We start from the raw sequence: 15,227 nt of genomic DNA on the forward strand, positions 1-15,227 counted from the left end.
AATAGAAGTATTTTTCTGCCTCAGACGCAATGTGCAATGCATTATCCTGCAAAGAAATGACGACGATAGATCATGGCTATGGTGATGGAGAATAGAGAGAACTCTGAGAAGTTAGTATCATTTGATAGACTGAGACTCTATTGTGTGACTGCAATGATTTATGGTTTGAGTTTCTTTTTATATAAAAGGGGTCAATAAAATGATTTTCTACATTCAGGACGAGTTTGAGTATGGGTTTAGGGTGGGTATACCTATTTCCCCGTTACTCATCCCGCACCCGTGTTTTGAAATCGAGGAAAACCCAAACCAAGTCAAAGCGGGAAAAAATCCATCAAATTGAGTTCGGTTCGGGTGGGTACTCGCGGGTATGGGTTATGCCTAGATACAATACATAAAAAAATATCAATTTAACTAATTAATATGTGACTGATTGCTGTCTCATGTATGATTTTTACAACAATATTAGTTAGTGTCTAATTAATTAGAGAGTAAGTTTTTTTATATAGTCATTCTTTGAAAGGATATAATGATTAATAATGAATAACGATTAAAAATAATAATTTTAGAATATTGATAACACGCAAAATACATTGTCTAAATAGTTTAATTTTTATTTATTTTGGGGTCGTTTATTGTGTTTTGCATGTCTTCTGCCTATTATTTTGTTGTGTTTCAGGTGACAAGGGTGTCAAAAGTAAAAGAATCAAAAGGAGGTGAAAAGAGAAAATTGAGCTACTACGGTCAGCCCATCCACAGCTAATGACATCATGCTGATGTCACACCCAATTGAGATCAGCAAGAAAGAAAATCACGTTCCAGACTTCCTAGTTTCGGGCAAAAGAAATCAGCTTTTATTCCAATCTTTTCCCACATCTTGGGGAGCAAGTTTGAGTAATCCAGTTGCAAATTCAATGCTATAAAAGAGGCTCTGCTGATCAGAAATGGGGGACGTTTTTTAGCATCAATTTTTAAGCTTTTAGTTTTACGATTTCAGAAGAAGAAAAACAGCTTTTGCACTTTAACTTAATTTAGATTTTCTCTCGTTTTTAAATTCAGTTTCGAATAAGAATTAGATGTGCAGATTTGTTATTGATTTTCGATTTCAATTTGCGTCAATTATTTGTTTGGAATTCACGCTTGCACACCACCTTGAGAACTCTTTTTACAATTTTTTAATCAATTCCAATTCTTGTTAGTTATCATTGCAGTGTTATTTTCATTCCTTTATTTTCTATATTGATGCGTGGCTAGTTAGTCCTTGTCCCATAGTTTCATTAGCTGCTGCTTTTATTACTATTGTTGATTTCCAATTCAGCTAGTTTGTTGTGTACCGTATTCCATATATATAAATATTGTTGCTGCGTGGCTTTCTCTTTCAATTCCAATCGCTTTGAATTGCTACTGCCGTGGCTGTCTCTTTAACAAAGTTTCCAACTTATTACAGTTATTATTCGTTTAGTCCATTGTTTTGCAGCACAGTTTCTACATTTACGGTCTGCATCGAATCGTTCGAGGGAATTATACTCAATTAAAGTGGCCAGATTTTTACAGGTATAGTTCATTTCTTTTTAGCATGAATCAATTAACAGTTTGTATGCTTAATATAATTATGTGCGAGTAGTCTCATTTGAGTCCAAAACGAGGTTCCGTCGAACCGACGGAACTCATGTAAATTACGCGCCTCTTTTAGTGTAACGAGAATTTAAACAATTGTTTTGAAAAATTCTGTTTTGTAACTGTTAAAAATCTACTACGAAAGTAGAGATACCGAGATATCGTTTACGCATCGAAAGAGCGAAAACGATATCCGACTTAGAAAAATATCAAATTTTTAATTGAAAAGGTTAAAGCGAAAGCATTTCTTTTCTTTTAATTAAGAGTTTATTAAATTTAGAAAAAGGAATTTTTAGGCCTGTAATTATATGCTACGAAAGTAGGTGTTTTACGCGTCTAAAAATTCCGACAACGTGTTGCGAAAGCAAACGTTGTCTCTTGTTCGATAAATTCTACAAGAAGTTTTAATTCTCTCGTTACCATTTAATTGGCGCAACAATTTGCTTGAGTGACGGAAGTTGACGGTAACCGTCGTTTTGGCCTCTACTCGTTTATTAATTAATTAAAACTCATTTCATTCAGCGCAAATTCCAAAATATTTTGATTTCGCCTTAGATAAACATAGTAACAACGAACTTCGGTACTTGTTAAATTGGTCTCTGTGGATACGACATCCCTTTTTATACTAAAACGAAACAGTCGTGCACTTGCGGCCCTGTCAAGTTTTTGGCGCCGTTGCCGGGGACCAATTTTTGGCAATATCGCACTCCGTTGTTACACCGTTTAGATTAAGGCCTTTTATTTTATTTAAAAAAAAAACAAAAAAAACTTGCATGCGAAAAACCCGAAGTGCTGGAAATCTAGTCAGCTACGTTGACGAAATTGAGCGCTACTTTCGAGCTAGGCGCCGATTGTTATTCGATACCCCGTCGCAATCTGAGACTCAATCAGAAATGGGCGACAACAACAACGATAACCGGCCACTGAAGGATTTCGCTGTGCCCTCTGAGGAAGAGCCTCATACGAGCATTGTTCGCCCTGCCATTGCGGCGAATAACTTCGAGCTCAAACCCTCTTTAGTGCAGATAATTCAGCAAAATCAGTTCTCCGGAAACCCAACGGAGGACCCGAACTTGCACCTTGCTACCTTTGTGCGGTTCGCTGAGACGCTGAAAGTGAATGGCGTCGACCCTGAAGCCATTCGTTTACGTTTATTCCCTTTCTCCCTCAGGGACAGAGCCAGTGCATGGCTTAATTCCCTGCCGTCAAATTCCATAACGACATGGAATGAATTAAAAAAGGCGTTCCTCGCTAGGTATTTCCCGCCGAGCAAAACGGCACAATTGAGGAACCTAATTACTTGCTTTAGGCAGAAAGACGGAGAATCGCTCTTTGAAGCGTGGGAGAGATACAAGGATCTTTTGAGAGCTTGCCCGCATCATGGGTTGGAAAAGTGGCTGATCATCCATACCTTTTACAATGGTCTCCTGTATAACACAAGGATGACTATCGATGCCGCTGCGGGAGGAGCTCTAATGAACAAGCCGTTTGCTGAGGCTTGGGGCCTGGTCGAGGATATGGCCCAGAATCATTACCAATGGGGGAGCGAACGCGCTCTAGCTGAAAAAGGCCAGCCCAAGGCAGGGATGTACGAGGTTAGCAGTTTTGATCATCTGAGCGCTAAAGTTGATGCGCTATATAAAAAGATAGATAGTCTAACCATCACTCCGCCTGCCCCCGTGGCCGCTGTGGCCCCTAACTGTGATATTTGCGGGACGCCTGGACACACCCCTACTGAGTGTCATCTGTTAGTCGGTACGGACCAAGCAAACTACGCGCATGGGAACCCATACGGGCAAAGAAATTCTAATTTCCCATATAAAAATAACAGTCCCACCTATGCGCAGAATCCTGCACCCATTGCACCCCCTGGTTTCCAAGGTCAAAGAGGAGCCCTTGTTGCTCCTCAAAAGTCTAACCTAGAACTAATGATGGAAAATTTTGTCATGGCACAGTCCCAACAGAACAAGGAGTTCCTGAATCAAAACATTCACACGAATGAGATGATTAAGCAGCTTGCATCTAAGGTTGACACGTTGGCCACCCATAACAAAATGCTAGAAACGCAAATTGCACAAGTGGCCCAACAACGAGTAGCTGCACCTTCAGGAACTTTCCCTGCGCAACCTCAACCAAACCCAAAAGGGGAGCTAAATGCTGTTACCTTGCGTAGTGGAAAAGATTTAGGGAACCCTAGTGAGAGGGAAGACGCTGTGAAGGAGTCGGTGCCTACTGAAAGTGAGAAAATCTTAGAGAGAAATGAGGGAGTGGAGGAAGAAAAAGAGAAACCCTATGTACCTCCACCCCCCTACAAACCTCCGATCCCATTCCCTCAGAGACTTGCTAAGTCAAAAAGTGAGGGTCAGTTTAAGAAATTCATGGAGCTCTTGAAGAAGCTCCAAGTAAATATCCCTTTCACAGAGGCAATTACTCAAATGCCGTCTTATGCTAAGTTTCTAAAAGAAATTTTGACAAATAAGAGAAAAATTGATGACGATGATACAGTAGCACTCACCGAAGAGTGTAGCGCTATCATCCAGAATAAGATGCCACCCAAATTAAAAGATCCAGGGAGTTTTTCAATTCCTTGTGTTATTGGCAACTACGTCATCGATAAAGCGCTCTGTGATTTGGGTGCTAGTGTGAGTCTTATGCCCCTTTCCATCTGCGAGAGACTCAACCTTGGAGAGCTAAAACCGACCAGGATGTCTCTACAACTGGCTGATCGATCTATTAAGTACCCGGTAGGAATACTGGAAGATGTACCGTTGAGAATCGGCCAGTTGTACATTCCCACCGACTTTGTGGTAATGGACATCACTGAAGACTCGTCTATCCCAATCCTCTTAGGTAGACCTTTCCTAGCTACGGCTGGTGCCATCATAGATGTAAAGAAAGGAAAACTTACCTTTGAGGTCGGGGATGAAAAGATTGAGTTCATCTTGTCTAAATTCATGAAAAACCCCTCCATTAACGACACGGCTTGCTTAGTTGATATAATTGATGAATGCATTAAGGAGCATGCGTCAGGACCACCTCCCACTGACGGAATGGACGTGTCCTTGACTGAAACTGAGGTAGAAGAGGCAAGTCCCCATCAAGAAGAATTGGATGTAAATCCGGTTTATCAAAATGAATGCCTCACCCTTCTTCCCGCTCCGACTCAAGAGCAGCCAAAAGTCGAAATGAAGGAGTTACCTAAAAACCTTAGGTATGAATTTCTAGGACCTAACCGACCAGTCATTGTGAGTGCCGACTTAGGAGGGACTGAAACTGAGAAATTACTTGCTGTATTAAGAAAATACCCGGAAGCTATAGGGTACTCGATTGATGACCTCGAAGGTATTAGCCCTTCAATTTGTATGCATAAAATTTTACTTGAAGAGGACTACATACCCTCTAGAGAACATCAAAGAAGGCTGAACCCGAACATGAGTGAGGTTGTTAAAAAAGAAGTACTGAAGCTTCTGGATGCAGGGGTGATATACCCCATCTCTGACAGCAAGTGGGTGAGTCCAGTTCATGTAGTACCAAAGAAAGGAGGGATGACAGTGGTGAAGAATGAGAAAGGAGAGTCTGTGGCCACACGTACAACCACTGGATGGCGTATGTGTATAGACTACAGGAAATTGAACAAGGCCACAAGGAAAGACCACTTCCCCCTCCCGTTCATAGACCAAATGCTTGAGCGCCTAGCTAAGCATTCCCATTTTTGCTATCTTGATGGTTACTCGGGATTCTTTCAGATCCCTATCCACCCGAGTGACCAAGAAAAGACGACCTTCACATGCCCTTATGGAACATTTGCCTATCGGCGAATGCCTTTTGGGCTATGCAATGCGCCTGCCACCTTTCAGAGATGCATGATGGCAATCTTTGGAGATTTCCTAGAGGACATTATGGAAGTCTTCATGGATGACTTTTCAGTATGCGGGCCAAGCTTTGAGGGTTGTCTGAGTAATTTGGACAAAGTTCTAGAAAGATGTGTAAAAGTCAACCTAGTGCTGAACTGGGAAAAATGCCATTTCATGGTAAAGGAAGGCATAGTCCTCGGACACGTAGTGTCAGAACGAGGAATAGAGGTTGACAGAGCAAAGATCGAAGTGATTGAGAGGCTAACGCCCCCCACCACAGTGAAAGAAGTCCGAAGCTTTCTGGGTCACGCTGGTTTTTACCGGCGTTTCATTAAGGATTTCTCTAAGATAACTAAGCCTCTTACAGGCTTGCTCATGAAGGATGCAGAGTTCATCTTTGATGAACAATGCCTTGAGTCTTTCCACAAGCTCAAGCAAGCACTAATCTGCGCACCTATAATGCAACCTCCAGATTGGAGTCTTCCCTTTGAGATTATGTGCGATGCAAGCGACTATGCAGTTGGTGCTGTCCTGGGACAGCGAAAAGATAAAAAGATGCATGCTATCTATTACGCCAGCAGAACCTTAGATGAAGCTCAAATAAATTATGCTACTACTGAGAAAGAGCTTCTGGCCATTGTCTATGCTATTGACAAATTTCGATCTTACTTGGTAGGTTCAAAAATTATTGTCTACACTGACCATGCCGCCATAAGGTATCTGCTGAGTAAGAAAGACGCAAAGCCCAGGTTGATTAGATGGATTCTGCTACTACAAGAGTTTGATCTTGAGATTCGTGATAAAAAAGGAACAGAGAATGTGGTAGCAGACCATTTGTCTAGATTGAGTGACCTCAAGCGAGAGGAGTTACCTTTGGATGACTCTTTCCCTGATGATAGGCTGATAGCGTCCGTAAAGACTGTGGCACCTTGGTATGCTGACTTCGTCAACTACCTTGCCGCTGGGGTCCTACCCCCAGACATGGACTTTCAACGGAAGAAAAAGTTCTTCAATGATCTAAAGCAATATTACTGGGATGAGCCCCTCCTTTTCAAGCGAGGCGCAGACGGTATCTTCCGTCGTTGCATTCCAGAGGAAGAGGTCGAGAGTGTCCTTACCCATTGTCATGCGTCCCCCTATGGTGGGCACGCCAGCACGTCCAAAACGGCCTACAAGATCCTCCAAGCAGGACTCTACTGGCCTAATATCTTTAAGGATGTCCACGCGTTCGTTGCGAGATGTGATCAGTGCCAGCGCACAGGTAACATCTCCAAAAGGCATGAGATGCCACTTAAGAACATCCTTGAGGTCGAAATCTTCGATGTGTGGGGCATTGACTTCATGGGACCCTTCCCGTCCTCCATGGGAAACCAATACATACTCGTCGCAGTGGACTATGTGTCAAAATGGATCGAGGCCATCGCCTCTCCTACCAATGATACACGAGTTGTGATTAAAATGTTTAAGAAAATAATCTTCCCTAGATTCGGAGTCCCAAGGCTGGTCATAAGTGATGGTGGATCTCACTTCATCTCGAGGCAATTTGAAAATTTGCTTCAGAAGTATGGAGTGAAGCACAGAGTCGCAACCCCGTATCATCCACAAACAAGCGGCCAAGTGGAAGTCTCTAACCGAGAAATTAAGTCCATCCTTGAGAAAACTGTCTCAACTTCTAGGAAGGATTGGGCCGCCAAGCTTGATGATGCACTCTGGGCTTATAGAACTGCCTACAAGACGCCTATTGGGACTACACCTTTCAAACTAGTCTATGGGAAGTCTTGCCATCTTCCGGTGGAACTTGAGCATAAAGCCTATTGGGCTATTAAAGCCCTTAACATGGATTACAAAGCCGCCGGGGGAAAAAGGGTATTAGAGTTGAATGAGTTAGAAGAGCTGAGATTAGACGCCTACGAGAATGCCAAGATTTACAAAGAAAGAACAAAAAAATGGCATGATAGGCGTATAATCAGGAGAGAATTTAAGGAGGGGGAGCTTGTATTACTGTTTAACTCCAGGTTGAAATTATTCCCTGGGAAGCTCCGTTCTCGTTGGTCCGGGCCATTTCAAGTGAAAAAAGTTATACCGTCTGGTGCAGTCGAAGTGTGGAGTGAATCCACCGGCCCATTTACTGTGAATGGCCAGAGGTTAAAACATTACACCTCTGGAGAGGATGTTGAGAAAGGCGTTCGTTACGCCTTAACAAAACCCTGAAAGCTGAGTAAGGCGTCGAGCTACTGACGTTAAATGAAGCGCTGCGTGGGAGGCAACCCACAGTTTTTATTTATTGACTTTATTTTTATGTTTATATTTTTTTTTTAAGAAATAAAAAGATCAGTCAGAGTTGGCAAGGATAGGTGGCATGTCCAAAAGGCAAGAAAGAAAAATTTGCAAGGATATATGGATGATTCAGCATCATGGGATACCCCCAGATGACCCAGACGACGATTGATCTGCTAGGTAGTGTCTTTCCTTTTCTTTTATTTTTGTTTTTATTTATTTCCATTGAGGTCAATGTCAGTTTTAAGTGTGGGGGAGGAATTTCCCACCTTAACAGTCTAAGTCTTAATTATCGAGTCGAAAATAAAATGTGTAGTTTTTGCTTTGTTGTCTATTTCTCCCGTTTTATGAACCAATAAAATTTCAAAAATAAAAAAAAAGTAATAATAAAAATAAATTTAAGGCTGAGTTCAATGATGACTTTATGCATGTAAACACCCTTTCCCTTTTTAAGTTTCACTAAACTCATATCATGTTTCAATGTGAAAATTCTCTTTTTGAGAAAAGCACAAAGTTGCAGTCTTTGAGTAATTGTGTAGGTTGGTATTTTAAGGAGCACGTTCTAACTTCAATGGTAACTTAGACCCTTAAAAGTCTTCAGAGTAAAAGTAGTATAAGTTTGTGTGGGAAATAATGTGCTTTATTGTTATAAATTGTTAAATTAAAATGGGGCGGGAGAATGGCACCAACATGTGGAGGAAAGGACACTCCCTCTCTGACTTCCTAAATGTGGTGGTGACTCCCTAAATTGAGCTTAAGTTCTATAAATCCCTCAAAAGAGGAAGTAATTCATCAACACATGGAGGAAAGGATACCCCCTCGCTGACTTCCTACGTGAAGATGATTAAAAATTGCAGCACTACTTAGGGTGATCATGGAATCTAGGAGGAAAGGATACCCCCTCGCGGACTTCCTATGAGAAAATGGTATCCCCTAAGCAATCTGCAAGCCCCCAAGTGCTTAAATTGTCAGTTTAATTCTAACTAATTCTCATCTCTCTTATACGAAATGAAGAAAGGACTTTTCTCGGTTACTTTACTGTTGAAGTTAGAACCTGTTTTCCTCATAATACCTCTTACACAGGCGCAATAAAAAGCTGGACTCCACACACACACACTCACTTGAAACTGTTGTAGGGTTGATGTGATCCTTGAAAAAGTGTTTAGGTTGTGATAAGTGCATCTTGAGAACAAAGCCTTGAACATAAAAAAATGCAATTGATTTTTGGTTCATTCTGTTTTTTTTTCTGAATTATGTTGTTGTCGTCCCTTGCATTTTGCTTGAGGACAAGCAATGGTTCAAGTGTGGGGGAGTTTGATAACACGCAAAATACATTGTCTAAATAGTTTAATTTTTATTTATTTTGGGGTCGTTTATTGTGTTTTGCATGTCTTCTGCCTATTATTTTGTTGTGTTTCAGGTGACAAGGGTGTCAAAAGTAAAAGAATCAAAAGGAGGTGAAAAGAGAAAATTGAGCTACTACGGTCAGCCCATCCACAGCTAATGACATCATGCTGATGTCACACCCAATTGAGATCAGCAAGAAAGAAAATCACGTTCCAGACTTCCTAGTTTCGGGCAAAAGAAATCAGCTTTTATTCCAATCTTTTCCCACATCTTGGGGAGCAAGTTTGAGTAATCCAGTTGCAAATTCAATGCTATAAAAGAGGCTCTGCTGATCAGAAATGGGGGACGTTTTTTAGCATCAATTTTTAAGCTTTTAGTTTTACGATTTCAGAAGAAGAAAAACAGCTTTTGCACTTTAACTTAATTTAGATTTTCTCTCGTTTTTAAATTCAGTTTCGAATAAGAATTAGATGTGCAGATTTGTTATTGATTTTCGATTTCAATTTGCGTCAATTATTTGTTTGGAATTCACGCTTGCACACCACCTTGAGAACTCTTTTTACAATTTTTTAATCAATTCCAATTCTTGTTAGTTATCATTGCAGTGTTATTTTCATTCCTTTATTTTCTATATTGATGCGTGGCTAGTTAGTCCTTGTCCCATAGTTTCATTAGCTGCTGCTTTTATTACTATTGTTGATTTCCAATTCAGCTAGTTTGTTGTGTACCGTATTCCATATATATAAATATTGTTGCTGCGTGGCTTTCTCTTTCAATTCCAATCGCTTTGAATTGCTACTGCCGTGGCTGTCTCTTTAACAAAGTTTCCAACTTATTACAGTTATTATTCGTTTAGTCCATTGTTTTGCAGCACAGTTTCTACATTTACGGTCTGCATCGAATCGTTCGAGGGAATTATACTCAATTAAAGTGGCCAGATTTTTACAGGTATAGTTCATTTCTTTTTAGCATGAATCAATTAACAGTTTGTATGCTTAATATAATTATGTGCGAGTAGTCTCATTTGAGTCCAAAACGAGGTTCCGTCGAACCGACGGAACTCATGTAAATTACGCGCCTCTTTTAGTGTAACGAGAATTTAAACAATTGTTTTGAAAAATTCTGTTTTGTAACTGTTAAAAATCTACTACGAAAGTAGAGATACCGAGATATCGTTTACGCATCGAAAGAGCGAAAACGATATCCGACTTAGAAAAATATCAAATTTTTAATTGAAAAGGTTAAAGCGAAAGCATTTCTTTTCTTTTAATTAAGAGTTTATTAAATTTAGAAAAAGGAATTTTTAGGCCTGTAATTATATGCTACGAAAGTAGGTGTTTTACGCGTCTAAAAATTCCGACAACGTGTTGCGAAAGCAAACGTTGTCTCTTGTTCGATAAATTCTACAAGAAGTTTTAATTCTCTCGTTATCATTTAATTGGCGCAACAATTTGCTTGAGTGACGGAAGTTGACGGTAACCGTCGTTTTGGCCTCTACTCGTTTATTAATTAATTAAAACTCATTTCATTCAGCGCAAATTCCAAAATATTTTGATTTCGCCTTAGATAAACATAGTAACAACGAACTTCGGTACTTGTTAAATTGGTCTCTGTGGATACGACATCCCTTTTTATACTAAAACGAAACAGTCGTGCACTTGCGGCCCTGTCAAATATGATATTAAGATAAACCAAATAACGTATGAAAATCATTTATACAAAAGAAGTAATCTTGAATATGTGTAATTTTATGTAAAGTAGTTGTATTTCTCATAATAAATACTAACCCCGTGTATAATTTATAAATGAGAAAGATTTTGTAACTCTCGCAAAGTTACTCTTTTTTTTCCTTTTTATTTACTCTTTTTTTTTCGTGTTTTTTTAAGTATCGGTATAAAATGTTTCTCCTATATTTTTTATATTATTCATAAGTGAAATGTATTTATCAATGTTTTTTATTAGAAACACACGATGAGATAAAATCACATGTGCGTCATATAGTTTAATTTTAGTAAATGTAAATTAAATATATGACAAATTTATTACGAAATAAAAAAACGTCATTCAAAAATTTATAGATATTTTTATCATGACAAAAACCACCTCTTTAGGGCCTTTGGCCCTCTTTTGTACCAAAAAAAAAATACTCTTTAAAAAGAACAATTTCGAACCCGTTTTGTTACAAATTAAAATAAAAGTGATTTTGATATCTATTATTTAAGAGAATTTATAAAACAAATCACGATTTATTTTGTTTGGTTATTGTAATTAAAATCACATGTTTTAAATAATTTAATTTGTTTAGATACAACTATAAAAAAATAAATTTTTTGTTACAAAATTACATCAACTTTAATAATTAGAGAAAGATTAAATTTAATAATTTGAGAAAGATAATAGATTGTAAATTGTTTTTAACTCTTTAGATATTTAGAAATTGAATTATAGAAAAATTTATTTTGATTGGGATTAAGATTAATTTTGTTTGTTCTTTAAAAAAAGATTAAGTTTGAGTGTTTTATCAAGTAAGTTTGTTTTAATTTGATTTTAAGAGAGAAAATATAGGGGGGGGTTGAAGCAAAAGACACAAAAGAATATAATTTTGATGATGACTCAAAAAATTAAGAAGGGGTAAGATTGTATGTTTGGTACACATTAAATTTCATAATTAGAGAATAGATAATTAGAAAATAAAGACTAAGTTTGTTTGTTATTTAAAAAAAGATTAAGTTAGTGTGTTTTATCGAGTGAGTTTGTTTTAGTTTGTTTATAAAAGAGAAAAAATAGAGGGAGGTTGAAGCAAAAGACACAAAATGATATAATTTTGTGTCTTTAAGTTTGTTTGTTCTTTAAAAAAAGATTAAGTTAGAGTGTTTTATCAAGTAAGTTTGTTTTAATTTGATTTTAAGAGAGAAAATATAGGGGGAGGTTGAAGCAAAAGGCACAAAAGAATATAATTTTGATGATGACTCAAAAAATTAAGAAGGGGTAAGATTGTATGTTTGGTACACATTAAGTTTCATAATTAGAGAATAGATAATTAGAAAATAAAGATTAAGTTTGTTTGTTATTTAAAAAAAGATTAAGTTAGTGTGTTTTATCGAGTGAGTTTGTTTTAGTTTGTTTATAAAAGAGAAAAAATAGAGGGAGGTTGAAGCAAAAGACACAAAATGATACTCCCTCCGTTCCTTTTTAAGTGTCGTTTTATGGTGATTTTTTTGTTCTTAATTAACTGTCGTTTTGGTATTTTTAGGGTATGATTTGTCAATTATACCCTTTGTCAATTACTCAAATCTTTTTCTTTGTTTGGTTGCTTTTATCTTTTTTAATAAAACTAATTAATGTTATATATTTGGAAAACTAAAGTTTGTTTTTTTAAACAAAGTTATTTTTTTTAAAACAAAATTTGTTTCTTGTTATCTTCAGATCTAAACAAAGTTTTGTTACATATAATAATGATTTCATTAAGAGTTAAAGTTTTGTACCAGTACCATTGTTGCTCTTTTCTGTCTGCTCTACTAAGTTATCTTCATCGAGTGTGGATCTAGCATTGGTTGAAGCCATAGTTGAAGCCTTAATTTTGATTAAAGGAGTTGGAGGAAAGTTAATTTTTTCTTAGGTTTTGATTAATGTGAAGTTGGAGTAATTTTTATATTGACTTAAATTAATTAAAGAGATGTGCACAATATTTAGAAAATTGACAATTGTTTGTTATGAGAAAGAGAGTGAAAAAAAATTTGCTGGAGAAAAAGATAGTAAGTAACAACTGTTTGTTACGATCTTAAAAAAAATAAAATAAATGTTTGTTATGAGAAAAATATAACATATTAAATTTACTGGAAAGATAAAGTGTGTGCCAAAAAATAGAGATATATTGGTGGATTAAATTGAGGGTATAATAGGAAGAAAACGTGCAAAAATTCTTGTTGCTATTTTCGTGGAAATTTTCTAAAACGACACTTAAAAAGGAACGGAGGGAGTATAATTTTGATGACGTGTCAAAAAATTAAGAAGGGGTAAGATTGTATTTTTGGTAGACATTAAGTATCATAATTAGAGAATAGAGCAAAGGGGTAAGATTAATAAATTAAGAAGAGGTAAGATTGTATTTTTGCATCAATAAATTATACCAATCACATTTGATCTAATAATAATATTATTTATTTATCTAATACTACCTCCGTCCCTAATTATAGGGCCCTTTTGAAAAAATAACGGGAATTAAGATAGTGGATATTTGTATTAAATATGTTTGTAATTAATATTGCTTTTACAATTTTATCCTTTAAGAGAGAGAGTTGGTTTATGTTTTCAACGTGTTATTTATTGTTGAATGAAGAAAAAGATGTATAATAAATAGGGGCATGTATGTAAAGAAATAATTAATGTAGTTGGAAATAGCAAAGGGGTCTTATAAAAAGGGACAAATTTTTTTTTCAAAAGTGTCTTATAATTAGGGACGGAGGTAGTAGTAAAAAAATGTATAAATATCTTAGTTTTTTTTTAAATCAACTTATTTAATTAATAATATCAGTGGCAATATAATATGACATATAAGCATGAACTAAAAATATAACATAAAATAGTGATGTCCTAACCAACAACATTTTTGGTTTGTCTTTCAACTGAACTAAGTAAGGGTGTAACGGTTCGGTTTGGATTGATTTTTAGTCAAAAAAATGTCTGAATCGATGAAATCTTTATTGGTTTGGATTGGTTCGGTTTTCACTGTTTTTCAAAAAAGAAACCGAACGAAATTAATCGGTTTGGTTCGGTTTGGATTGGTTCGGTTGATCGGTTTATTTAAAAATACAATTAAAAAAAAAATCATATTCTCACAAAATATTTCATAGATTTGTATTTCATATTTTGTTTTTTCATGTTCTCTATTTTTTCAAACAACTTTTTATAACTAACCTTACTCTATATTTCATACATATGATCCAAGATTCGTTCATCCATCATTCTTGAAAAACAACTTCATCAAACTCAAATATTTCAATCATTCATGATCCATACATGCATCATTCATCAACAAACACAAAAATTCCAAAAGAACATCCTAAAATTAAAACATAGTCAAAATAACTAATCCATGCAAACTAAAATTAAAACATCCTAAAATTTAAACATCATGAAATTATAGTCGCCATGAAATTAAATAAAAACATCCAAACTAAATCAATCCAATTCCAAGGTGAATAGTCAACTGATGAGATGAGAAGATGATGAGAGAAAGTGAATGGATTAAAAAGTATTTTATGTTTAATTTTGGGTTTAAACATAAGTTTGTGTAAGGTATGATAATATTAGTAAAATAAGGAGTGTGGTTATCATCGGATTGGTTTATCGGTCTCACGGATCTCAAAATAAAAAACCATGAACCAAACCAAATTAGATCGGTTTCAATTGGTTCGGATCGGTTTCAAACCGAACCAAACAAGTTCATATATTTTTCCGGTTTGGTTCGGTTTGGACTTTCGGTTTCGTTGGTTTTGTCCGAACCACTTACACCCCAACTAAGTTTTGAAAAATTCTAAATAATAATAGATTCAAAATAGCTTCAAACATGAAATTAGTATTAATGGTGTTAGAGATACTACTAGCCACATACAATAAGTTAGATGAATATATCCCAAAATAATATGATAATACCAAGCCATAAAACTGAGCCATCAACAATTATTTAGTTGCAGGGAAGATCGCATATTCATACCAATATCTTTATTACGTATTATTTTTCTTAAAAGGTGGTGAATACATCAACATCAAGCATATGATAGGAGATATATCTCATACGTACACGTTTACAACCAAAGTTTGATCAACGTGGACCTTTCCAATGGCGGTGCCTGCCCTGACTATTCCACCGTTACTCTCTCCTCCTCCGTACCAACCAACATTATCCCAACACGTAAATACGTTCATAATTCACTTACCTCTTTTTATTTCCATTTACATACAAACCATACAAAACACGTTTCATAGTCTTTTCTATATTCTCTCTCTTTCTTTTTTTTTTTTTTTGGTACATATTCTCTCTCTTTCTACTATGTCACCATCTGTACCTTACCTATTGTGCCACGTGTAACCCAGCTTTTATGGTACCACGTTGCGGGTTGCGTGGTCCTTCAC

At 36.5% G+C, this 15,227-nt stretch overlaps 1 protein-coding gene and 1 non-coding gene across 2 annotated transcripts; one reads left to right on the forward strand and one right to left on the reverse strand.

The window, feature by feature from the left end:
* Positions 1–568: 568 nt before the first annotated feature.
* LOC146933892 (uncharacterized) lies at positions 569–9,691 on the forward strand. The gene has a single exon (XM_085705685.1). It carries the CDS (start codon positions 2,388–2,390, stop codon positions 7,677–7,679), a length of 5,292 nt encoding a protein of 1,763 aa, XP_085561811.1. The 5' UTR covers positions 569–2,387; the 3' UTR covers positions 7,680–9,691.
* On the reverse strand, positions 2,896–3,001 carry LOC146933893 (small nucleolar RNA R71). Its single transcript, XR_015009171.1, has one exon. It is a non-coding gene; the product is annotated as a small nucleolar RNA R71 (small nucleolar RNA).
* Positions 9,692–15,227: the final 5,536 nt, after the last annotated feature.

Source organism: Medicago sativa, chromosome 4 (genome assembly GCF_051527215.1).
Source record: "Medicago sativa cultivar Bolivia chromosome 4, Bolivia_mono, whole genome shotgun sequence".
Taxonomy (NCBI): domain Eukaryota; kingdom Viridiplantae; phylum Streptophyta; class Magnoliopsida; order Fabales; family Fabaceae; genus Medicago; species Medicago sativa.